Genomic DNA, 25,786 nt, shown 5'->3' with positions numbered 1-25,786 from the left:
CTTCTGTCACCTGGCTGAAGAGACTTTCACTAAACTGCAGTTTCTTGATGTGCCTGACTTTTTTCCAGCAGAGGTAATTCCAGTGGGAGTTTCCTGGCTTGTGTTTGTTGTTCCTCAAGCACCTCTGAATCTTTAGACAGGGTATGATTGCTGTGTTTAGGCTGTAAACAAAAGACTAAAGAGGAAGACAAGTACATTTGCAGGATTAAAAGCGGTTAATAGCAGTAGTACTATTATACAAATTCATTTTCAGTTCCCAGCAAAAGTATATCGTGTGTAAATTCACATCAGGCCTTCGAGTAGGTGGGGTGATTCAGGACCTGTATGTAAAAGCCTGGGTGGGGTCTTTCCCCAGCTCCTCCACCTGCAGCAAGTGGGATGCAGCAAGCTAAGCCAGCCACCACTGAGCACTGTATCACAGCAGAGGTTCTGTATTGCATGGACTGTTATGAGTCAGGTTAGCAACATGTAAAACCAACATGGACTTCTGTTGCCCAAAGGTGAAATGTTAAGGGTGGCTTTACCTGTTTTCCTCATCATAATATACATATGCTCAAAGCATGTGTCAGTACAACAAGCTATCTTGGAGAACACTACAGCTGTATTCACAGGGATGGGTGATAGTTTGAAAAAGGGGAGAAACATGAAACAAATTCAAAGACTTGTAAGTTGAGTGGTGCCCTTTTGTTCCAATCAATGTGAGGTTTGTATTAGCATTGGTCCCCTCAGATGTTTTTTGCAAGGTGGTGCCTTTCTAAATGGTCCAGCTTCCCAGCTGGTGTTGACACAGTCTCATGTCAATGCAGCTTCATAGCTGGCATCACAGCCAGCCTGCAAGTGTCTGAAAGTACCTGAAGTGGACTCGCCAAAGTCCTGAAAGTACCTGAAAACGTGGACTTGCCGCTTCCCATCTGAACCTTTCACCACTTTGAAAATCAGCTGGGGGACAAGAGGCCGCATTCCCTGTGTATATATGCTGTAACATACTGCTGGTTTTAAATGACTCTGCTTTGTCAGGCTCAGCAGCACGAGTCGCTCTAGTCGGGGCTATGGGCAGGAGAAGGTTGAGACCCACCTCCCCCGGGGTGGTAGCTGTGCTGCACAGGGTCAGGGAGGCTGCAGCACCCTCAGTACCTTGCCTGGGTAACGCTGCACGTCTGGCCCAGCCTGGGCATATCTAATGCAGTTTCCCATGCTGGAAATTGCCACTCTTGACGGGAGTAAGCTTTAGTAATTCCTCAAGGAGCAGAGTAACAGGTTGAAAGTGTTAATGAAAGACAATTTTGTGAATGACAATTTTGTGAATGTGGAGCCTGTTTTATGAATATTTTTGTTAGTTTCAGTCCAGTAATTGTAACATGCAATAAACTGATGGAGCTGAAGGAGATCTTTATGCAGAATGGCAGAAAAAGAGCATGTAAAGCTGTCAAAATTGCCACCATTTTAGGTTTTCTTCGATATTTAACTATTTGCTTCTTGGTATTGTACTTATTCCCGTTTCATTTTATGTTATTTCAGTTGCATTGAGGAAAAAAAAAAGGTAGATGGTTTCATTATCTCTAGGGTCTGATTTTCTTGGACTGAGTAGTTTGAATAGTTGGGCAGTGATTTACAAAGTATTGTGCTAGAAAATGTTAGCAAGCCCTTGCAAAGCAGTGCCAGAGTACTCTGCTTTGGTTGTCTTAAGAGCAAAAAAGTAAATGTTTTCAAGATATTGAAAGGCACTTCTGAGTTACTTAAATTTATTCGTTAGTTGTACAAGAATTACAAATTCTGTTGAAAAAGGCTGACAAAAGTTAGATGGAAACTTTGCTGGAGTAGACTTGATATAACAGATGGGCTGGAGCAGCCCCTCGCAAAAGACGGGGGCAATCAAAGCTGTGATGGCAGCTTATCAACAGGCATTTATTTTGGCTCGAGTGCTACAAAACCTTGCATGGTGAGCTACTTCTTTTCTGCTGAATGAGCTAACCTGGGAACCCTGATGCATCTGGAATTGTTTATAAGGTCTGCTTGGAGGTGGGGAATTCTTTCCTTTAAACATTGGTGTGTCATTGCTTTCATAACATGCTCTTTAAAGGAGAAGGGGGAGGAAAAGGTTTAGGGGTGCTTCATTTCCTCCAGTAATATGCACTTTCAGTATATAGTCAAAGGAGTAGTCTTAATGATTCTTGAATGTGGAAATGTTTCAGTTGCTTTTAATGTGCAGCAACTCTGTATAGAAGAACTTCAAAATTTTTTCATCCTCAGAAATTATCAATATCCTTCTGCATACATCTGACTCAGTTACTTTGTGTGGCTTTGTAGCTGTCTCTATATATTTGCTTTCTTCAGTACTTCCTCAAAAATTCCAAGGATGCACATGTGCTCTTGTATTTTCTTTGCATTTTGTAAAATAAGCAAGGACTACACAACTTGGTCACCAAAATTGCATTCCTTGCAGGAGATGCAATATTCACTGTGGTTGTATAATATCACAACTTGACCTTTTCCTGCCACAAAGGGTTGGGTTTTTTTTCCTTGTCAGGAAGAAATTACAAAGACCTGTCATCTTGTTACTTAATAGGCAGTGAGGGCTGCACAGGTTGGTATGAAAAATTGGCATACAAAAATAGGAAAACATAAGCAAATATATTTAGTAGCTGTTATAATCTATACAAATGTTCTTTTAAAGTTTTGAAATTCAATTGCTGTGCCATAATAAACATGAACATCATTGCCCAGCACCCAGGCCTTGGTACCTTGGCATTTGGATTTGCAGAATCTAAATTTCCCTGGTTTGTTTTCCTTAAAAATGAAATATGTTGTTTATTTATGGATAAACAGTGAGCTTCTAGTTGAGAATGTATAACCTGGGAGTGCAATAACCAACCAGAAGGAATGTTGGGGGCAGAAGGTGCCTCTGTGTATATATCAGGCAGTAGACATCTGTGAGCTTTTAAGTAATATTTTTTTTGGTTTTAACCATATAGAATCAGCACACTACACATTGCTGCTGACAACTGGCAATTTCTGACTTCTCAGTAGAATTGGATTTTGAGAAGATTTAGATGTGTGGGGTTAAATGTGGCTTCCTGGAGCCTTATCTGCTGGAAGTAAATAGGATTTTCATAGTAGGTGTCAGCGGGCCAAGACTTGACATTTATTGTTATTTTCCTACCCTTAAGAAGGAAAAGGACGAGCTGGGTATTGGGAAATCAGAGACTGGATGATTTTGGTGACTAGAACAGTGCACTGCAGTGTAAGCTTTGACAGACAGCAATTTAATTTAGAGAGCCTTAAGAAGGGAGGACACATTAACATTAGCATTTGAATTCAGATGGTGTCTGTCCTTCATGAATCTTCATCTCTCAAAGATTTACACCCTTGCAGGGATCTCCAAGTATGAAGCTTTTTGAGATGAAATGAGCCTGGTTGAGATGTTGCAGTTGCCAAGGGGCAGGCAAACCATGCAGCCAGCCTCAGATCCCATGTGTATGTAGACAGGAGGTGCTCAGTACCAACAGTTCCACTCTGGAGATCCTCTCCTGCTGCACTGTGAGTTGGTTGTATAGGCATGGCCTCAAATGGTGGTACTTGTGGGGAAGAAGAACTGCAGAGTGGAGCTGGAGGGATGTAAATACCTTGTGATAGCCAACAGGCAGGGCTGTAACATCCAAATATATGTGCAGCCATCTATGGCTCGTGGCATCTTAAATAGCTCAGGCACTTTTTCAAGTAGTTGGTTGAGCATATTATCTATTACTGATTTGTAATAAAAAGTGGATTATCTATTATTGATTTGTAATAAAAAGTGGTTTGTGCTTAGAATAGAAAATGTGGATGGCTAAAATTTCTGAGGATAATACATCTGGACATTAAGACATCAAGGGGTGTTTAAAGCAACTGCATTTTGTCCAGGAAAAAAGTGAACCTTGACATTTTTGATGGTTATTACTGTGTGAAAGCTTGTAGGCTGCTGGGTATTTGAGGGCTTGAATATTCAATATTTCACTGAAATTGATAGAAGATGATGAAAAGTGCTTCTGCAGCATGAAAAAAACTACTTGTGGGTTTTCTTGAAGGTTTATTTAGCTCTTGATGAGAACATAGACACAATATCTGTGTTCATTTCATCTCTGTAGAAAATGGTAGAAGGCTTCCTTTTTTTTCCCCCTCCCCTTTCATTTTGCTCAGTTGATTTATTTATGAGTTACTGTTTATGTGGAAGTGTTGCTTTCTTTTAGAGGAAGACAGAAACTTCTGTCAGACACTTCTATTGGGAGCAGATCCACATCCCTGAGACATGTTGCTAAGGCATTTCATAGCGATGGATATTCATGATTAAGACAAAAGTTATACAATAGAGAAAGCTTCAGGGAACTTCAGTGAACCAAAACTGCAAAACCTAAAACCAGGAGGTTGCAAGTGTCACTTGGAATGTGTTGGATGCCATAGATGATTTCTGCGTGACCTTTAACGGGAGTGAGAACGTATTTGATTTTTGAACTATCTTTCCCTAGACAGTACACAAAGTGCTAAAATCCGGCAGGTTTTGGCAGGAAAAAAAAGATGGAGCACAAAGCAACAGCTGGATTTGAAAGCCAGATTCATTTCTATTAAAAATGCAAACCCCATTTCTAGCAGAATATGATTGACCATTGGAAATGTAAACAGCCAAGAGAATGGCAATTCGTCTCTTGATGTCTTCCAGTCAAAACTTAGTCAAGTACAAGTTATGGCTTGGTTATGCCTGATTTGTCAGGGTAATTGGGTGTCAGTCTGCATCTGCATTATGCAGGAGGTCACCCTTGAGATTTGTTATGACTTTCTTTTTTATTTTTTAGATTTATTATCAGAAACTATAACATGAGCCCAACTGCAATCAGTGATGTTTGTATTTGTCTCTCCCTCCGCTCGCAGGTACTACAGTGCTACCATTTTGCAGATGTCAGGAGTTGAGGATGACAGGCTTGCAATCTGGCTGGCTGCACTGACAGCATTTATAAACTTTATTTTTACTCTGGTGGGAGTCTGGCTCGTTGAAAGAATGGGGCGCCGGAAACTTACGCTCGGTAGCTTAGCAGGTGAGTGCTTAATCAGTGCTTAATTGTATATTCCTCATAATTATATTAATAAAGTGAAACTAAAATTTGAAGTGCTAATTTTACCACAGTAGTCCTCATCACTATAACAGCGTTGACCCCATCTTCCCCCTGAAATCATAAAGCTTTTCAAGGCTAGCGGTGTAGTACCACAGCTAAAGGCTAATTTAAAAAATACAGGTTTAGCATGTTATTTTCTCAGGTGCAGTTTCTCCTTCAAGCCATGTTTGACAATGTTTTCACTTAGCTTTTTACCCTTTTTTTTTCCACTATAGGGAATCAAATTCTTGGACCTTCACAGTTTAAATCTCATGTGTGTATATGTGATGTGTAATTTCTGGCTCATTAATTGGAATTCAGAACATCTCATCAAGTACTACCAGAGAAAGAAAGTACTGCAGAGCCATTGGGGCACGTTTTAAAAAGTAATGCAGTTCTTTTCGTAGTCATCTCAAATACAATACAGAAAGTACATTACCTACACTAATGTGATTTAAATTCATCTCCTGTGTGGGATACTAAGACAGAATTCTGGATTTCTGCAATTTGTTCAAATATTCAAACACCATAACTCATCGTGTAGCCACCTCTCAGAACCAAGAGTAGGCAGAGCAAGCCGTCTTGCCTATACTTACCTGCTTCCCACCATTTACCCAGTAAATCCCTGCTTGCCCATGCATTACATGCTTGATTGGGTTGAGGTGATCTGTGACTAACTGGTAGCTGCCCCTGATACCTGCCCTTTCCAAGGACAGGGTTTGGAAAAGAGAAACCATTCCTGCTCCTCTTGAAATAATGCTCACGAGTGTTTAGCTGGGAAGGTTTAATGTCTTCATATTTTGTTCTGTGGTTTCTGTCAGGGATCCAAACTTCTAGTTAATGCAACACAGCAGAGTGGGGGACCACCTGCCAAGTTGCTGGCCATCTGCAGTTCCCAAAGGATGGGAGTTAATCTACACTCACAGTATTTGAATGCATTTATATAGACAGGGCAGTGATGGCACAGTGCTGCATCTGGTTTGATACAGTTACCCAAATCTAAATTAAAACATAGTTTGGAGGCAGTTTGGTATACCAAAATAATACAATAAATGTGTATTTGATGTGTTACTACTTTGGTTTGAGTCAAAAATCCTGAAGTGTTTTTCATGATCCAAGTTCAGAAATGTGTTCATGACAGAAGAGATTAGACAACCACGTTCCTCATGCCTTGAAAAAAAGAACAAAAAATCTCAAACTGCTACTTTTTTTCACAGCCTACCTCCAAAATACATCTCCCCTGTAAGTTCTTCTGTGCCTCCAGCCAGTGCCAAGTCTTTCAGAGGAGAAAGAGGCAGTCCTGTAGCAATCACTGTCTTCAGTACCTTATTTACCCTGTGATGCCTATTTCCTTGCCTTTTTCTAAAGTGGGTCTCTCCTGGCACTGCACTGGAACAGCTGGTTCTTGGGTGCTGACACTTCTTTATATTCTACTGGAATGGAGTGTTTATTTGCTTATTTGGCCTCAGTAATCGCATATGTTTGGCCAGGCCCTTGGGATTTTATTGCTTATCTGGAGCCAGCTGTATAGGTTTGATTCCCACATGGATTTTTCATGCCATCAGAGAACTCTTCACTTTCTGCTTCTGGTTAACACGTTCAAAAGTCATACATTTGAAATGTAGGTATAAATTTCTCTTACAAAGAAGATTAGTAATTGAACAGAGGTGGATGTAGAAATTAAGACATGGAATTAATAAAAGAGCATAATACAGTAAAGGGTTATGTGTTTATGAAGTTTGGACACAAAGTAATTGTTTGGTTCAAATGATGTTTGTTCTCTGGTCAGTTGCTGGCTGTCAGTCTGCAGCATCACCTGACCCATGCTGCATTGCTGGCTGTGTTCTTTATCCTGCGGTCCCTCCTTAAGGAAAATACAAACAAGGACAGTAATGAAGTCCTGTGTCATCCCTCTGAACTATTCAGAATTTGTTTGATGCACCATTTGACACTTTGATCTAGGTAGTGGTGGGTATGATGTTTTTTCCTTAGCAAGAGGGCTGTTTAATAAAATTGTAATTACTGAATCTGCTGATGGATTTGTTTTCCATGATGAGTTTTCTCATGGCATAAACTTACTCTTTAGAGCTCTGCTGTGGTTTGTGTTTCTAAGGACATTGACTTTCACACTGAGTTATTACCAGCTGCTTCTATGGTCTTTGGAGAAGCCAGGCATGGCCTAGTCTCCCATTAGGTGAAAAGAAGACAAAACTACTGACTTTGCCTGCTGCTTCATGGGTGTGGGGTTTTCTTTGGTGAAGGTTAATTGATTTGATGTTTGCTAGATGATAACCTACAAGAATAATCACTAGAAACTGATAGTAACATTAATATTTTGATTAAAAGCCAACATACTGTAATTTAATTTTGTAAATGTGCAGCTTTTCTTGCTTTCTGAAAACATTTGGGAAAGACTTATTTTACATTTAATTTAATGTATCTTTATAATTTTCAGAATACTAACTGCTTTAGAAAAATTGAACCTTTCAGATAGATCAAGAAGCATTAGGAAAATTACAGTAAACTGCTTCTTCCAAGAGGGGAAAAAAATCACACCTTTTTAGTTGTCTTTACTGCAGTTATTGATTCCTCTTAGTTTCCTGTTCATTCTATATCTCAGTATCATTTCTTTATCTTTCTTTTGCTCCTCTTTTTCTTCAGTTAATTTCTTTCTTCAGAGCTGTTAATTGGGAGACATGCCGGGCTTTTGTCAACTGCAGCAGTATCCATTTCATTTGTGTTTTCCTTTTTCCTTTCAGAAGTTGTGGGTTTGAAAGCATGGTGGTGTTTGGGCATTGGACTATTTGTGTCTCTTTTCTAACAGAGAGGATCTAAAATAGCTTCAGGATGTTTCTTTTCTTCTTTTTTTTTTCTTCCTCTTTTTTTTTTTCCCTCAGCTAATGATGTATGGAATTGTATTGGTTTTGTTCATCATAGAAACTTCCTACAAAACTAATATGTATAATAAACTTCATCTGCCAAGTTTACATATTGAATACTTTTCCAAATAAATAAGACATTTACAGAGGTACTGGAAGTGAGTGTTAGTGTATTTGGTTAACTTAAAAGACAGACAAAGCGTATTTAGAATGAATATAAATAAGATTATAGGTCCTGTCTGAAGATATTTGCTTGTCTGGTTTATGGCATTTTGAAAGTACAGTAAATCTAGTGGAATATCCAGCCAGCCCAGAAACACAGGGATTATTAGAGTACCTACTGGCTGTAGCAGTACAGACCCACCTATAGAATGAACTGAAATCACATTTCATGGTGGGTAGGTGCTTTGTCCACATTATAGTCTCTGATTGAGTTTAAACTCTTGGTTGCTTTGGTTCAGGTAAATGTGTGGTCCAGCCATTTGCAGTCCATACATATTCATGCCTACTGGGGTGGCTGCTGCACAGAGATGTTAATGAATAATTTTATTATACTAATCTGGGTACTTAAGGTATTATTCCCTTATTCCTCAGAAGTTTTTCACATGCTTAGTGTGTTTGCCTGCTAGGAAACTCTGGCTTTTCTCTCTAAGAACACCATCAAACCCACCCCTGAACTACCCAAGCATTCCCTCTGCCCACCAGAATAAAAAGCAGATGTGTACCTTCTTTAAGATTACCAGAGTGATGTGTTATGGTTTTTAATGTGGTGGCATTTCTAAAGGTTTGCACAGATGCATTTCTGAGAACATTACTGTACATGCTTCTAACAGCAGAGAAAAGGGGTGATGATGATGATGAGTTTTTGCAATTGCAAAAAGTATCCTTCATTTGCCCTCAACCATTTGAGCTGTATCATTGCACACTTCTAAACGTATGCTGCCTTCTAACTGGGATGTGCTTCAGTGGCTTGTGAGTCTATTTTGTATGGTAAGGATAAATTTATTAGATCATTAGTAACCAACTCACAAAGTTACAGCGCGTTTTTATATTTTTGGGACTGGTAGTCTATAGATCAGGCTATAAATGTGCTATGTGACCTTTCAGATAAAACATGCCACATAAACAGTGAGTTTACAAATAGGTATACAGGGTATTTTATGCAACATAAAATTAGATGCTTCCTTATGTAGCAAGATGTAAATCATAGAATCACAGAATATCCTGAGCTGGAAGGGACCCATGAGGATCATCAAGTCCAACTCCTGGTTCCACACAGGGCCAGCCAAGTCAGAGCATGGGACTGAGCGCATCGTCCAGGCGCCTCCTGCACTCAGTCAAGCTCAGTGCTGTGACCACATCCCTGGGCAACCTGTTCCAGTGCCCAACCACCCTCTCAGGAAAGAACCTCTTCTTAATATCCAGCCTAAATCTCCCGTCACAGCTTCATGCAGTTCCCTTGGGTTCTGTTGCTGGTCATCAGAGAGAGGAGATCAGCATCAGGAAGCCATAGACCACAATGAGGTCTCCCCTCAGCCTCCTCTTCTCCAGGCTGAACAAACCAAGGGACTTCAGCCTCTCCCCATAAGACTCCCCCTCCAGACTCTTCACCATCCTCGCTGCCCTCCTCTGGACACTCTCCAATATTTTTGTGTGCCCCAGTCTGTATGTGTAGCCAAGGTGGCCCCTTCCCAGGTGCAGAATCCGGCACTTGTTTTAGTGTGAGTTTGGGAGAGTTGCAGTGGTATCATAAGCAGTATGATGTATATCAATGTTCATTAAAATGACAGAGCATATTGTGTGTGTGACAAATAAGGTAGGGAAACTTGGCAGTGTTACAGCAATGGCCTGTTGCACAAAGTATGAACCTTTTATCCCATCTTCCCTCTTGTCATTTGCCTAGCTTGTGTACCAGGGATTTGTGGAGGGCGACAGGAGCAAATAGATGGCAGGGGGCTTTTTCCTAGCAGATGTTATGTATGTGTGCTCTTTGAAATAAGATCAGAAATGGCAGATTTTTTAATGAAAAGTCAAATTCTTGTTTCACAAGAGAAGTAGAGTCCATGAAAGCGCTGATGCTATTATCTGTTTTACAGGAAAGCCTGCCAGTCTGGGAGTGGGAAGAAGTGTGATGATTTCAAAATCACTGTTAAACTTTACCTTTACAGCATTATTTTCAACACCAAAAGGAACATATTCATTCATTTCTGTAGTCTTCAATTCCACATATTAAAAGGAGAAAAAAAAAGAAAAAGGTTTTAACCTATTAATTTAATATCTGGACATTAAACCTGATGCACTTGACTTTAACATCTAATTCAAGATGTGAATGGAGCAAAGGTTATTTTTTGTAGGTTCTCATCACAACTCCTTAGCGAATGCTGTTTGCATAGTAATGGGGTGCCTTGCTTTCCCAAGCATAGTTCAGTTCAATGGAGAATTATTTCATGTGCTCTGGAGAGAAGTATCACATTGTTCTTTATCTGTATTTTTAGGTACTGCTGTAGCACTCATTATCCTAGCTTCGGGATTTTTGCTATCAGCTCAGGTCTCGCCAAGAATCACACTTAATCCACCAGATCCTTCACATCAAAACTCTACCTGCACAAAATACAGGTGAGATTTCATGATCACTCATCCAATCTTCTTGAAGATTTTTTTTTTTCTGATTGAGTTTTTACAACCTAGCGTGAGTAAGAGACAAATATTACCAGAGTCTTGTACAAGGAACTAAGCTAGCTACCTAAAGATAAAATGGTAACCTCCCTTGATAGAGAAAATTAGTCTCTGCTTAAATGCTCTGAATAATCCTTTGAAGCCTTGGACTTCATTAGGTGGTTAAGTGTCAGACTCCACACTCCTCTGTTTTATCAGACCTTCTGCTATTTAGAGTGAACCCAAAGTTAGGAATATTTGAAAATTAATTTGTAAATATGCTTGCTTTTGTTTGCTTACTTGTAGAGTTGTCATGTATAAAAGCTGTAAGCTCTTCAAGAAAATGTGTTCCTTACCTTTGTCTTCCAGAGTGGAAAAAAAATAATCTTCAGATAAATACAGACCAATTTTAAATTAAAACAAATGTGATTTTTTGACCTTTTTTTCTATATTGGGCAGACCTTTTTTCTGTAGTGGGTATGATTTCATATGCAATCATAGTTTCAAATAACATGACTTCTTGGGTGTTAGGAATGTGTCATTTTCTATATTTGGGGTGGGATTTATTCACATGTGAGTGTTCTTATGTTCATTTAGACTAGAAAATTCCCTATTGAGAGAAGACTAGTTAGATGGCTGATGGAAGTTTTAGTTATGTTCCAAATCTGTTTTGCATGTGTTTGCAATAGAGATAAATATCAAGAAACGAGAAGGATGCTTCCAGTTTCCTAGTGATATTGGCTAGAAATACGGTTCATGGCTTTGCATGTGCTGTCACAGTGTCTTAGGTGAAGGAAAGAACCTGAGGATCTGAAACTTTATAGACTACTGGGAAGGGAATAGAGGGTCTTTAAGAGAGTGTAAGTAGATGCCAGTAGCTGCAGCTACCAGATACAAGGATCCTTACATGCAAAAACCATATTTTTACATGTTTTCTGCTGCAGAATCAACTATATTTTGCAATATAGTCGAGATGTGCCTATTCAGCTTTTTCAGATGTCAAGAAAAAGCTGCTCTCCTTTCAGAAGAAGATGATGTTTATAACAGGATGACAAAAGGATTTGGCTAGGACTTAAGCTAACTATTTAGAAAGGATGTCTGGGAAGCACAGATGCACCATTTGCAGAACACAATATTTGTTATCTAATAAAGCCAGATGATTATATAACCTGAAACAATATGAAGTCTCTGTAGAAGAAATATGGCTAGTCCACCTTAAGCAGTAATGAAAAATTATTCAACACAGTTTTCATTTTCCAGTTAACCACAGCGAGTCAGGAAGGAAATTTAGACTTGCAGAGACTTGCACAGTGTGCACTTCTGGGCAAAACCATGAAAAATTAAAGCAGGTGATTCTAGTAAAGGCGTGTTGATTCATGAATTATTGGAATACTTTAATCTGTTTCTGAAATGAAGTGAGCAAAAGCAGATATGATAGAAATTCAAAGGGTCTAGGACAGCGAATAAAAGATAAAATATTTTCATTTGGGAGTATTTTGAAATAGAGCTCTCTTAAAGATGAAAGTGAGCATGTTGGGGGGTGTGTGAAATAATGAGCAATATATGAGAAAGCTTTAGGTGCTTCTATTTTAATCTTATAGTATACCTTGGTTAAGAGACACAAAAGCCAGAAAAGATGAAACTAATAAATGGATGCAGCAGAAGTGGGCTGCAGCATCCACTATTTTAAAATGTTTTTAAAAAATTAGGCAATGATATGGTTAGTAACAGCTTTCACACTTGAGTATCTAAAACTATATCTGGGATATCAATTTTCGTGCTTCAAAACATCATGAAACACTGACTGTGCTAGAGCAGGAGGAAGAATATTCCTTCAGCATCATGAATATCAGTGTCCATCTTGGAAGGTGATATCAGCCACTGACTTGGTACCAGGTAGCCTCCAAATTCCACTTGTCTCAGCAAAAGTAGCAGTAAGTGCAAAAAATACTGTTTGCTTTCAGCATGGATCAAGGGAAGAAAACCAGATTTAAACATTTTGTCTCCAGCAGTGTCCCTGGAGGAGCTTAGTTTCAGCGTGCCTTTCTGACAGGCTTTCTGCCATAAAGAGTATACATTAATTTATTCCTTTATCTAAATTATTTCTGGAGGGGATGACACATAGCTGTAAATTATATTTGGCTTGGAAAAGTGGCTGTTCAAGATTCAGGGATCCCTGCTTTTGGTGCACATGGTCAGTAAGCTGAATAAAGTTTCTAAAAATATTTTTGTCATAAGAAAGTAGATGGTATCTTCACCATTCCTCCTGGATGGAATTTAGTCTTTTCTTCCATGCAACCTATTTTTAAAACACTGGCAACTGTGGAAAATCTTTACACTTGCAGAACGTTGTCCTAACATGTAGTCCTGGAAGGAAGAAGAGGTGGAGACTGCTGTGTGGTCTCTTGCTGGTTAATCCATGGCTTAAGCTTGCTTTGGTATGACTGGTGGCACTGCTCAGCACTAACAGTGATGCAGCGCTTCTCTGAGGTGGCAGGGTACACTTAGTCTAAACCTGGTTGCACTTTGGCCATCTCAGAACATGGGGGTACTCCCTAAATATGATTTGCATTTGTCTTTACCAGAATCACAGAATCAGAGTCACAGAATTGTAGGGGTTGGAAGGGACCTCCAGAGATCATCGATTCCAACCCCCCTGCCAAAGCAGGTTCCCTAGGACAGGTTGCACAGGGAGGCATCCAGATGGGTCTTGACTATCTCCAGAGGAGACTCCACACCCCCCCTGGGCAGCCTGTCCCAGGGCTAAAATGTATTTGTAAGTTATAAAAGCATCCATAAAATGTATTTTGCTGACACAAGTTTGTCTGATACTGCTCAGGGTAAAAAAGCTTTTTATGTTTACAAATCCAGTGGGTTAGAATAAGTGTGGGTGTCCATTATGGAAGCTGTAGAGCTACTACAGACAGTCTGTTTGTTGTTCCCTCAGATCTGTATTCCTCTGCACAGATTAATTCCTGCTGCTAGAATAACAATGAAGATAGAACAGACTAGCAAATAAAGAACACAGTCACTGCCCTAATTCAAAAAAGCACCTAGGGCCTGAAATCTGTGTTCTGGAAGAGCTGTGTGTGTGAACAGAGGTACAAGTTACCTGTATGTGCTTGCAGAAAACAATCCAGTAAGATACGCTGCAAATATCTTGACAAATGTTTTCATTTAGCATAGAGGTGTCCAGTATCATAGTTGATGAACAGCCAAAAAATAATAAATCAGTGGAAAAAAAACGTAATGTGTGACAAGGCACCATGGAAATAATGCAAACGCAGCAGGACACCCAGAACACCGAAATTCTCTTTGCCTCCTCACAGGTGGAAGTGGGTGGGTGTCTCACTGAGGAAAGGCAAAGCGAACACTTGTCTGCCATCCTTTAATCAAACTTCATTTTCACACTCAGCCTGTGTGAGACTGTATAGATATGATCTTAATCTCTTCAGCAGCTCTGATCTGTTATTTACCAGGGCCAAAGAGAATTTCAGAGGCAAATTTAGGAATACAAACCAATACCATCCCAAAAGGTATCATCTTGGAAATGAAAAGATAAGTTAGCCACTCCTCTTATTATTCTGACAACTCAAAACTATAAACATGCTCCTGTTTTTGCTGGGGACTTGCCTGGTTCTAGATGGAGATCGAGGTAAGGGCATGTGCACTAGCTACCCTGCCACCTTTTCCCAGTCATTAAAGAGTGAAAGATGTCACTGCCCCACTCTACCTTTCTCTGGGACATTCACCCATTTCTGGTAATGGTTGTCCTGTTGCCTTGTGTTCTTTGCCTTTTCACCACCTTCCATTCATGGGTCTGTCTCTCTTACTGCACTTCTTGGACTTGGTCAGCTGCAGAAGACATAATGTGAACTTATTCTGCTTAAGCAGCATTTTTCATTTCAGTTACAAGATGAACAATGGTAACTTTTGTGTTAAGCTTAGGGTAACCCTCATATCTTAGGGAAATGATACCTGTGCCTAAGAACTTTCTCAGGTTCCTTCACAAACAGATTGTCTTCAGTGTTTGATTGAAATAATACAGGCAGTGCCAGCTGTGCTGGGCACACAAGGGCTCTGTTGTTCATCTTTGAGTTAGTCACCCTCACGTGGTTAATGTGCCTAAGCTCATTGTGCAAATACACACCACTGAGTTGGAGGCACCAGTGTTCAGTACTTTTACATTGCAATTTTACAAGATAGCAAATAGGAAGAAATAGATTTTCTTTATGCATTCTGCTAAAATATACAATTGTGATCAGTCCTGAAAAACTCAGCTAACATAGTAACTGAAGTTGGGTTTATTCTGTTTAATAGCTTTAGGATATCCTAAGTGCATTAGCTATTGTGCTTTATTTTGTTAACTCATCGGCAACCTGATTTATCTGCAAACCAGACATCAATATCCTTCATATTGTCCCTGTATTATAGAATCACTTTTTTTTAGAGCAGGATTCACCTTTTATGTTTCTAATGTCAAAGTCACTGAGTTATCGGTCATTCTGATAACTTAGAATAAGTATTGTAATGTGTTTCTGCTGTTAAGCTCAGAAAATTACGAGTATATAAAGAGATAAACATGTTTGAGAATACTTTTGCCAACTCTTATGAAATGTGATTAAAATTCTGATAGACAGTTTGTGTTGTATAACTGTAAAATGACCTCAACATAGTCTTGAAATATTTTAAGTCGATAATGTAAGGATTTATATGTGCTTGGCAATAACTTTCCATTTGCTGGCATGCTGCTCCTATCAATCAAAACTTGTAATTTAATTTAAAATACTAAAGGTTAGGAAAGAATAGGTCGGTTCCATGTAGTAATCATCCCTAATGTGAATGAGGAAAAAACCTCCTCTCATCAACTTCAACACAAAGATCTGCAAAGTGACCTACCTGAACTGTAACCTCTGTGAGTGTAATGCAGACCCTGTAACCATCGTTGACATCTCCACTTCCTTTGTCTTTGAACCAAACTCTGCATTACTGAGGGAGCAAGGTGTTATTCCTGTAGTAACCTACTAACACTTCACACCCCCGCTAACACTTCTAAGATTTTGCTGTTTAACAAAAAACTGAAACAATGCTTAAGGAGTCGTTTTGTACAATTTTGCAAGATGATGGTGTTATACTTCATATGGTCTGCAGGTTTTAGTCACACAAGGATGATTTTAATCAAGTTTGGACAAGGCTTGTATCTGACCCACCCAGAAAGTGGGAATATAGTATCATCTGTAGGGTCTCTTTGGAAGAGTAGTTTTAAAAGCAAACTATTCCACAGACACTGCCATTACGCTCAACAGAAATGCTGTTTCTGTTATTTATTGTCTGTGTTGCTCAGTTCCAGGTGTAAATCAGGAAGCTGTTGTGCTGGGGGCTGTATAAATTCACTGTAAAAGATCATCAAAGACAAGAGATGATACCTACGTGCGAATAGATCAGGACACTTTTCATGTGTTGTCAGCTTTCCAACACGGTCTGCTGTCAGGATGCTTATAGTAGTAGTGGTGTAGCTATGATGATCTAAGGACTTAGGTAAAGCAAGGTTTGTAGAGAGTAGTTTCCTTTATACAGTGGTGATAGGTGGGAAAAATGGATGAGACACCAGGGTCCTCTTCAGATTTAAAGCAAAAGTGGCAACACCATCAAGGTGAGAACAGTTGCTCAGTTTATATAGATTGTGTTGCTTAGTTGAGGCATTTGAGTCTTTAGAAAAGAGGGTTTAAGGGAAGTTTGAAGAGAGGTAATTTGTTTGTGACTGGTGTATCAAGAAGGATAAGGGTTTAATACTGGTCTGGAACTTAACAGAGGAAGGAGTCACTGAAGAACAGTTTTCATGGACAAGATGGAGCAGAAGCCTGATTTGAGGATGAGGAAGGATTGATTATACTTGAATGTAACTGTGATTTAGATCTGTTGGAAGAGCTGTGTGGTAAATTACAGAACTGCAGGTAGTATAGGAGTGCTGTGATTATAAATGGCAGCTTTTCCTTATGACCATCACTGAGGGGATACATGTGTTACCTTACGAGCTGCCAGTAGACCTCAGCAAATAACCTCTTGTCATTTGGTCGCTGATGAAAGCAGAAAAGTGCTCTTAAAGTCCCAGATATGACAGCCTGGAGTGGAATATTGCAGTTTCAACACATTTAACTGCTAAAGCATCCTCTTACTCTCAGCCAGTGATATTTAATCAGAATTTAATGGTTAGCTTTTGGAAGCAACACAGGAATCATCAGAAGTATAACAAAGTGCTTATTTCATGCCCAGGGGTGCAGTGAAGCATGTGCAGACAGCACAAGACCTCAGACACAAGCGTCAGGCCGTTTTAAACAAGGTCCTAGAACCTAACTGAAACGAGTTTGTGTATCAAAATGAAGCAAGCCATTTACCAAAAAGTGACTAAGCCCCTTAATTGTGTAGCTGGCTGAAAGCTAAATGCACTGGTGTCCTCACATGTCAACAGAGCTGATAAATCTACTGTCATATTTATTCAAAAGACCATATATTTTTGTTGAGTTAAGTATCTTGGCTGTTTTTCTTGTTTGGATTCAACAGTTGCTTATGTCTCTTGTTCAGTCCAGTTGGGTAGGCATGCTCTGACTTGTGATACTCAGTTGTCTTGACCATTTTCTTTCAGTTGAGGCTGGAGAAAGAGACATTATTGGGTTGTGGATGGGAGAATACAAGCACAGAAGCAAGGAAAACTTAGAATGATAAAATACCCTGAGCTGGAAGGGACCCAAAGGCCTCACTGAGTCCAACTCCTGGCTCTGCACAGGGCCAGCCAAATCAGAGCATGGGACTGACCGCATTGTCCAGATGCTTTTTGAACTCAGTCAAGCTCAGTGCTGTGACCACTTCCCTGGGCAGCCTGTTCCAGTGCCCAGCCATCCTCTCAGTAAAGAACCTCTTCTTAATATCCAGTCTGTTGTTTTCCTATAAGGAATTGGAAGAGCAGCTACACCACATGCTAAGGGAGGTAGAGGATTGTGTTCGTAACCAGTCTTGAGAGCAAAGAGTAAACCTGAGGGCATACTAGGGAGCATGAAAGATCCACCTGGCCTAGGATCACATCTCCAGCATGGCAAATAGCAAGCTGGGGAGAGTAGAAAGCAGCACAATTGAAGTGACGTTCCTTTCCAGCCTGCAGTGATGTGCAGCTTATGTTCTCTTTGGGTGGTGTGTGCTAATCTTCAGTGAGTGTTGAAAGACCCTCTTGTCCCTACATCAAGGCTTTCCTCCCTAAGATGGTTTTCCTACAGTTCTGTGAGGAAAACCTTGTTCAGCAGTATGAATACTTGCACCTTGCAGAGCAGGAGCAGTGGCCTCCATACGTTTCCAATGGTGGAATTTATTCAGTGTAGAAGGCAGGACATGAGCAAAATGTCTGGCTTGTTGCAAGTGTATCAGATGTTCACATACAGCCACTTCTTCACATACACAGGCTGATTGTGCAGCGTATGCACAGGGAAGACTGATGAACCCAAAGCAAGTAGAAAGAGTTCCTCCCCAAGAAACATCCATATTTATAAACATTTTGATACTCTGACAGGTTGTTCATGCTACCTATATAGAAGAATATTAGGAAATCAGGTGTTAGATTCTGGAAAATAACTGCTCAATTCATAATATGTTACCAAGTTCAGATTGTGTTTCTGTAATTGGATGGTAGTAACATATTAATATAGCTTTATAATTGGGTAAGAGAACATGGAAGGCAAAGTTGAAGATTCTTGAAATGTGGCAAAAGTGAGAATTGATGAAATACTTTGAAATGAACATTTTAGAAATTGAAGTTCAGCTTGAAAAAGACAAAGTAATCAGACAAAAAGAGAGACAGCACTTGCAGAGCAAGGTCACTGGACAAAGGTCTTTTACTGCTAAATCACTCAAAAAGTGACAAGGTACAGTTTGCAGCTCAAATTAGGAGGCTCCTGAGAATTGTAGCAAAGTCATTACTTACAAGGTCATTTTACGAATTTAAAGCACAAAATATAATGACAAACCAAATTTAAGCATGGAGTATTCTAAGCAGTGGGGGAAAAGCAGGGGAAGAAGCAATTGTGAACTTTCCATTGGCATCCAGAGGGTCACTTTGGCAGGTCAGAGATTTTGTTCAATCTTTATGGAGACTTCACTAAAGGCTGGTAAATGACAGCATTAAGAAGGAAAAAAAAAGCCAGTGATTTTGTTATCAAGAAAAACAGACAGGTAGCAAATTAATAACTGGTCTATATACATTAAATTCTTTGTGAAAGAGGAAGGAATTGTGACTTTTGGGATCACCCTGTACCCTTGGGAACAGTTAATTAGGCATGCTGCTTCAGAGCAGAGCATCCTGAAAGCCGGTGCTGCTCAGGCTGGTGAGAAATTGCTAGTGAGAAACCTTAAGTTAGTGCTGTCAGGCTTTGCAGGTATCAGATGTTCCCATCTGGTCAGATGAAGAGGACATAAGAGCATGGAAGCCTTAATTGAGTTGGCAGAATTAGAGTTAGGAATTGCAGGTTTGGGGATATCTCGCCTCCTGGTGATCCGTCAGGCAGGAACCCTCAGATCCCATTCCTTGGCAGTTCCAAACAAACTAGGGGGCCATGCTACTGTGACTTTTGTAGACTTCATGCCACTGAGCTGCAAAGAAGCTGGGCATCTTTGGGCTTCTGGAGCCTCACATTCCTCGTTGTTGTTTATCTGCTACATAGGCTGAAGCATCTGAAGTCCAGACACTTGCCTTCTTATTGGGTTGCCTGAGAGCTCAGCTTGTAAGCAGGGAGGGAACTAGGCACATTGTTAAACCTTTCTGTTGTAATGCTGCCTGGTTTCATCAGCATCAAATCATCTAATGCATTTTAATCTTTGTGAGTTGTCAGTCTCTGATTGAGAACCATCCTGCCTGGGAATTTCAAACTGGCTTTTCACAGAGCAACCTGTTTCCAAGGCACTCGCTGATAGCCTTAGCACAGATATGAATATTTAATCACAAAGTACAAGAAACATACCTCCCATTTATAATTGGATGCAAATTTATTTCGTATGATAGACATCTGGGAGTATTCTGGTATAGAGCTTTCAGGGCCATAACTGATCTCTAGTGTAGATTTGAAGAACTATCAGTATTTTTATACATTTCTATTCTGACATATATTTGGGTGTTTCTGGGTAGAACTGATAAGAAGGTACGTTTGAGGGCAGGAAGGAGATCTGTAGTGGATAGTTAAATGTCAATAAGTACTATATTGTGCCTTTGTTTTCCTGCTATATTGTGTGTCCTAATTTATTTACATCACTGTAAGAATATGTGCTCAATTTCAAAGTCTTTAAATACTTGTGTTTAGCAAATAGTAATGGAGATAGAGTGAAGATCACAAGCCTGAAGTTATTATCTATTTTCTTTCTTCTTTTTTTTTTGAGAAATTTAGAGCATGTGATTTTTTGGTTGGTTTTAAATTGCTGCTTTAAAAAGAAAAATCTTCCTTCCTTATTTCCTGCTGCATCTGAAGTGAGTCTTTATTAACCAGTACAGATTGCTTTATTGTGTTATGAAACAGTTTTAATGTATATTCTTTTGAATTTTGAAGGGAAAAACCATTGATCTTTGTCTTGTAAAAAGAGATGACTATGTACCTCATCAAAGTGAACATAAAAACTTTATATCAGTGATAAAAAGGGGCACAGAAGAATGATGGTCTGAACGCCAACCACCTACCCTAAGTCTGCTGGGAGTTAGATTTGAAAGGGCTTTAAGTCTTGTATATTGAATTTCTGGGTTTCCTCTGACATAAATTAGTCTTGTCTCTAAAAGTCAAAACCTGATTATATGACCCCACTGTATAGCTAATGGCAGAAAATCCTAGGCCAAATGTTTTGAATATTTGTTGTTTAACTTTTCAACCTGAAAGTCAAGCTTCAGAGAAGCTGTGGAAAATAATAATTTTTAATTATTTAAACTGTCATGAGTAACCACAACCTCTGACATTTGGCATGACATAAAATCCAGCAGCCTTTATTATCTGGAATACTAGCTGGATGATGCAGTTGTGCATACCCAACAAAGCCTGAGGAACAGCTGAAATGGCAGCCACACACACAGGCAGACACTGGAATCAATAATCACAGTTCTCAAGTGTTTTCTGGACCGCTGGGTCGGGAGGGAGGAAGAATAAGATACCTTCTGCTTCCCAGTTACTGATACCCAACGCCACGTGAGGTTATGTGGGGCTGCCTGTAGATCGAGCCCAGTAGGACAGAGCTGACAATGCATAGTTCAGTCCTGTCATTCATCTCGTGCATCGATTTTGTGATGAGGACGTTGAGGGAAATGGAGAGGCATCCTGCCAGTCCCCATCCTGGCCTCTGCTGGCAACACTATAAAGATGACACTCATCGTTGTGTCTAATTGTCATTCCTCTGCATTCCTGCTGACCTCCCGGCTGGTGTTGGGTATTTGACTCTATTTCTGGTTGAAGTAAAACCTAAAGTGAATACACGTAAGGAAAACATGAATGCTGAAATTTTCTGAAGGGAATTGTTACCTAAATCTGCTCAAATTTTGCACCTGGTGTTCATGTTTAATATAATATAATATGCATATAGTTGACTTAAGAATCCACTGCCACACTAGACAGCTGTAGCATTTGGAAATGTCTGCTCTCTGTGCCAGGTCGCTGTGCTGGATGTCCTAGCACCCTGGGTCTTTTTAGAAGTTCATGTTGTTAAAAGGTACTTTAATATACAAGATAATTTGAGTGAAAGATGTTCTACAATTTGAAAATCATATGTCAGCATCCTGTTTAATATCATAGTATTCTTTTTACTAAAGATGCTAATTTGTTATTTTTAATATTTTAACATACTTAAACACACTTGTGATTTATTAAAACTATTTGTATTCATCTGCAGTCTACTGGTCCTGTCAACTGCTTTGATTGCTGCCTGTTGCTGTCCTAGTATTGATTAACAAAATGTAACCAAGTCCTACTAATGTCATATTGGAACCTCCCATTCCTTTGATAATTGATAACTGCAGAGTTAACACTGTCTCCTTTATCCTTGCAAAGGAAGAGATGTTTACTACAGTTAGATGATTGGGTCCTACCTGATAGTTTTGTTTCATCTCCATTGTAAAAATGTTTCCTGCAGTTTATATCTCTCTTTAAAGAACTGATTTAATGTAGCTTTCCTAATATAAAACAAACAAACGCTGTTCAAACCTGAATTTGACCTATCAGTTAAGCAAGAGGAAGGTTTCTTTTCTGAAAAGTAGACAACATGGGAATTCTGCAGTAATTTGATAATTTAGACAGCACACAATAACAAAGAGCACAAATTTCTGAAACTTGGGAGAAGTAGGAAAATGCAAACAAGTGCACTGTTTTTAACTTCCCCAGCCATCCTTTTTCCCAGTTGCCGTATGATTTGACCGTATTAGAACTCTTTTAGAAAGATCATAGTAAGATGAGACTACTTTTTAAGTATGTACTTTCTGACTTTTTAAATCCATATAATCTCTTTTACTGATTTAATTTCTTGGTACTTTGTTGTACTTTATACTTTGATATACTTTTACTTTTTCTCATAACGGTTTAGTAGCTTAAGCAGATTATTTCTTCATTCACTAAGTCCTTGTTATGATAAAGATACACTTTCCAAAAGGATTATTTCTTTGGCTTTGTGGTTACAGGGATATGTGTTGCAGTCATTTTGGTCACCTTAATTATATACTTCCAGATGTTACATTTCAAAGCTTAATTGTCATTTCAAATTTCCAGGCTTACTCCATCTTTTGCAATTTTTCATTTTCATATTTTTAACTCCTAAAGTTATCCCTTAGAATTTATCACGGCCTTTACTGGTGGGAATGTGTCTTTGAATGGCTTTCGGGGAAGATAAACACCTGTGTAGTTTAACCAGAGCTTTGAACATTTGCAAGATCTGGGGAAGTTTGTGCCAGAAGCTTTTAAATAACTCGTGCTGCATGGAGGGTTTTGGAATATCATCACAGCTCATGCCCAAATCCCACTCAGTTTGTTCTCGGGGCAGGTTTTAGACTGACATCTAAATGAAGTATTTGTAGGGCAGGTGTCTGCCCTACCAGTAATCAGCCAGTGGGGCTGTGATCAGCTCAGATCAGTTCAATCAGTCAAGTCTAGAGACCAGTTTTACTCTCCAGTGACTTGAAGAGCTTGCAAGATTGTATAGAGGAAACTTTGCCCAAATGTAATATAATCTCTTGCTTTTTGACATTACCAAGGAAATCAGAGGTATCCATATGGAGCAGATGTGTGAGATACATGGGAATGGTCATAGAATAGAATCATAGGATCACAGAATGTGTTAGGCTGGAAGAGACCTTTAAAGGCCACCTAGTCCAACCTTCCTGCAGTGAGCAGGGACACCTTTAATAGATTAGGTTGCTTAGAGTTTCATCAAGCCTGACCTTGAATTTCTCCAGAGATGGGGCCTCTACCACCTCTCTGGGCGACCTGTTCCAGTGTCTCACTACCCTCATAGTGAAGAATTTCTTCCCAATGCCTAATCTAAACCTGTCCTATTACTACATGCCCTTAGAAACAGTCCCTCCCCAGCTTTCCTGTAGGTCCCCTTCAGGTACTGGCAGGCTGCTATAAGAGGTCCCCTGAGACTTCTTTTCTTCAGGCAGAACAAGCCCAACTTTCTCAGCCTGTCTGTGCAGGAAAGGTGCTTCAGCACTCTTATCTGCACTGCACATTTTGCAGAGGCAGGTGAAGGGCAGGCAGGGTATTTTGGGCACTAGATGCCTGTATGTGAATTGCTTCCATTGGCACAGTGACTCCATCCTTCAAATACAGGGGGAACTCAGGTGCCAAGTTCATACATGGAGACACATGACATCATGATCTTAGACTGATTCCCATATCTGCATGCGTCAAAATCCTAGTTTGGTTATTAGGTATAACATATGATTCATAGAATCATAAAACACCAGGTTAGAAGGGACCCTAGGAACCATCTGGTCCAAACTTTCTTGGCAAAAGCTCTGATGAGACAAAAGTGCCATCTAGACAAGATGGCCTACCACCCCATCCAGCCAAATCTTGAAAGTGTCCAGTGTTGGGGAATCCACCACTTTCCTGGGCAGATTACTTCAGTGGCTGATTGTCCTCATTGTGAAAATTTTCCTCAAAATTGGGTTATCCCCAGGAGTAACTTGCACACCTCATCTTTTCCTCATGATTCCTTGTGAAAAGGTAGTCTGCATCTTCTTTGTGACCACTCTTTAAGTACTGTAACATGGTGATGAGGTCACCCCTAAGCCTTTTTTTTTCAAGGCTGAACAAACCCAGTTCAGCCTTTCTTCATATGTAAGGTTTCCCAGTTCTTTGATCATCTGGGTGCCCACCACTCTGGACCCTCTCCAGCCTGTCCACATCCTTTTACTATAGTGGAGTCCAAAACTGAACACAGTATTCACGTGTGGCCTGACAAATGCTGAGTAGAGTGACTTTTTTTATCTCTGCTGGTGATGCCCTCATTGGTGCAGCTCAGCATCCTGTTGGCTTTCTTTGCCCCTGTGGCATACCATTCACTCATTCAGCTTGTTGTCCACCAGGACCACTAGGTCCCTTTCCACCGAGCTGCTCTCCAGCCAGGTGGATCTCAGTCTGTGCTGCGTTCCTGCATTATGTTTTCCCAGGTGCAAGACCTTACACTTGACCTTGTTGAACTTCATACTGCTCTTGTTAGCCCACTTTCCAGCCTGTCCAGGTCTTCCTGCAGGCAGCTCTCCCTTTTGAAAGGTCTGCTTCCCCACACAGGTTGGTATCACCTGCGTACTTCGTCAGGGTGCACTTGATGCCATCATCCAGATCACTTGTGAAGATACTAAACAGCATTGGGCCCAGTATTGATCCCTGGGGGACCTCACTTGTATTGGGTAGCCAGTCTGAAAAAAGAACTCTATACCACCATGCTCTGGGTGAGGCCTGTCCAGCCAGTTCCCCACCCTCTGGATGGACCACATGTCTAGACCACACATAATGCATCGGTTTCTCTAGGAGGGGGCTGTGGGGAACCATATTAAAATCCTTGGAGAAACCCAGGTAGATAATGTCCCCTGCCACCCCACATCAACTTAGCATGTTACTTTGATGCAGAAGTAGAAGATTGATTCTTTTCAACTCCAATCTGTCTTCTTTTAATTAAAATTCATAACATGAGTAAATTCTCCTCCAGTCTCATCAGGTGTCACTGGGAGATTTACAACTGGGCGACCAAAATGGGGTACAGAAGAAGGTGAAAGCAATCTCTATTAGGTTTTGGGCAGTTTCTGTTATCTTGTCTCCAACACTGACAACTTGAGTATGTGCATCCCAAGATTGATTAGGAGATGCTGGTTTTGGCGTGTACAAATGGATAAACCGTTGCTTAACTATTTATTTCTTTCTCTTTCAGTTTTTGTAATGGATGTATGTTAGATCCAGACTGTGGCCTCTGCTACAAATTGAATAAATCAAGTGTTATCGAGTCCTCGTGCATTCCTGTTGATAAAGATTCTACAATGAAAGCAGCGTGGGGCAGGTATGACACTTTTCTGGTCTCATGGACTACTGATGGTAAATTTATGCTACTGACAACACTTTTGCTTTTGCATAAAATGTTACTCTTAGGATGTTCTGGAAGGAAAAAAAAAAAAACAAAAACCAAAACAACTTGGCATGAAAAATGGGTGATAACATTTTAACAACTGTTGTAAATAAAAGCCTTGACCCTGATGTGCACAGGAGTTCAGTGTAGTCTGCCACTTAAAAAGTATGGCTTAAGTACACTAGCAATTACAGAAATCACTTTTCCCTGATATCTTCATTCAAGGGGCATATTCCCTAAGTATACACTTAAAGCCTCTGAATTAATTTTCCTTTTCAATGCTTTAATTAAACTGCACTTTTACTATTGGCCTACTAAAGAAGCGGAGTTGCTCATCTGAATAATCTGAAATGATAAAAACCTGAAAGGTCACGCTGTCAAAAGCACAGGTCGTGGCCATGGATTTTTGTGTTCCTGTCCTTAAAAGCTACATCGTGCCATACGTTGCACTTGGGGTGTCAAAATGTGTGCCCTCATAGAAAAGTCCTGATGCAACTGCAAAGG

At 40.0% G+C, this 25,786-nt stretch overlaps 1 protein-coding gene across 1 annotated transcript in view; it reads left to right on the top strand.

Moving 5' to 3' along the window:
* SLC2A13 (solute carrier family 2 member 13) overlaps positions 1-25,786 on the top strand; it is a gene marked incomplete at both ends in the record, with an annotated part of 160,538 nt that overhangs the window by 108,482 nt on the left and 26,270 nt on the right. The window contains 3 exons of the mRNA XM_084267050.1: positions 4,903-5,066; positions 10,498-10,618; positions 25,091-25,216. Of these exons, the coding sequence (XP_084123176.1) occupies positions 4,903-5,066; positions 10,498-10,618; positions 25,091-25,216 (411 nt within the window). The remainder of the gene's footprint in view (positions 1-4,902; positions 5,067-10,497; positions 10,619-25,090; positions 25,217-25,786) is intronic.

This window comes from Gallinula chloropus (genome assembly GCF_964237585.1).
Source record: "Gallinula chloropus genome assembly, chromosome: 1".
NCBI classification, from domain to species: Eukaryota; Metazoa; Chordata; class Aves; order Gruiformes; family Rallidae; genus Gallinula; species Gallinula chloropus.
Note: the sequence above shows the minus strand (reverse complement) of the source record. Positions and strands in the feature narration are given on the sequence as shown.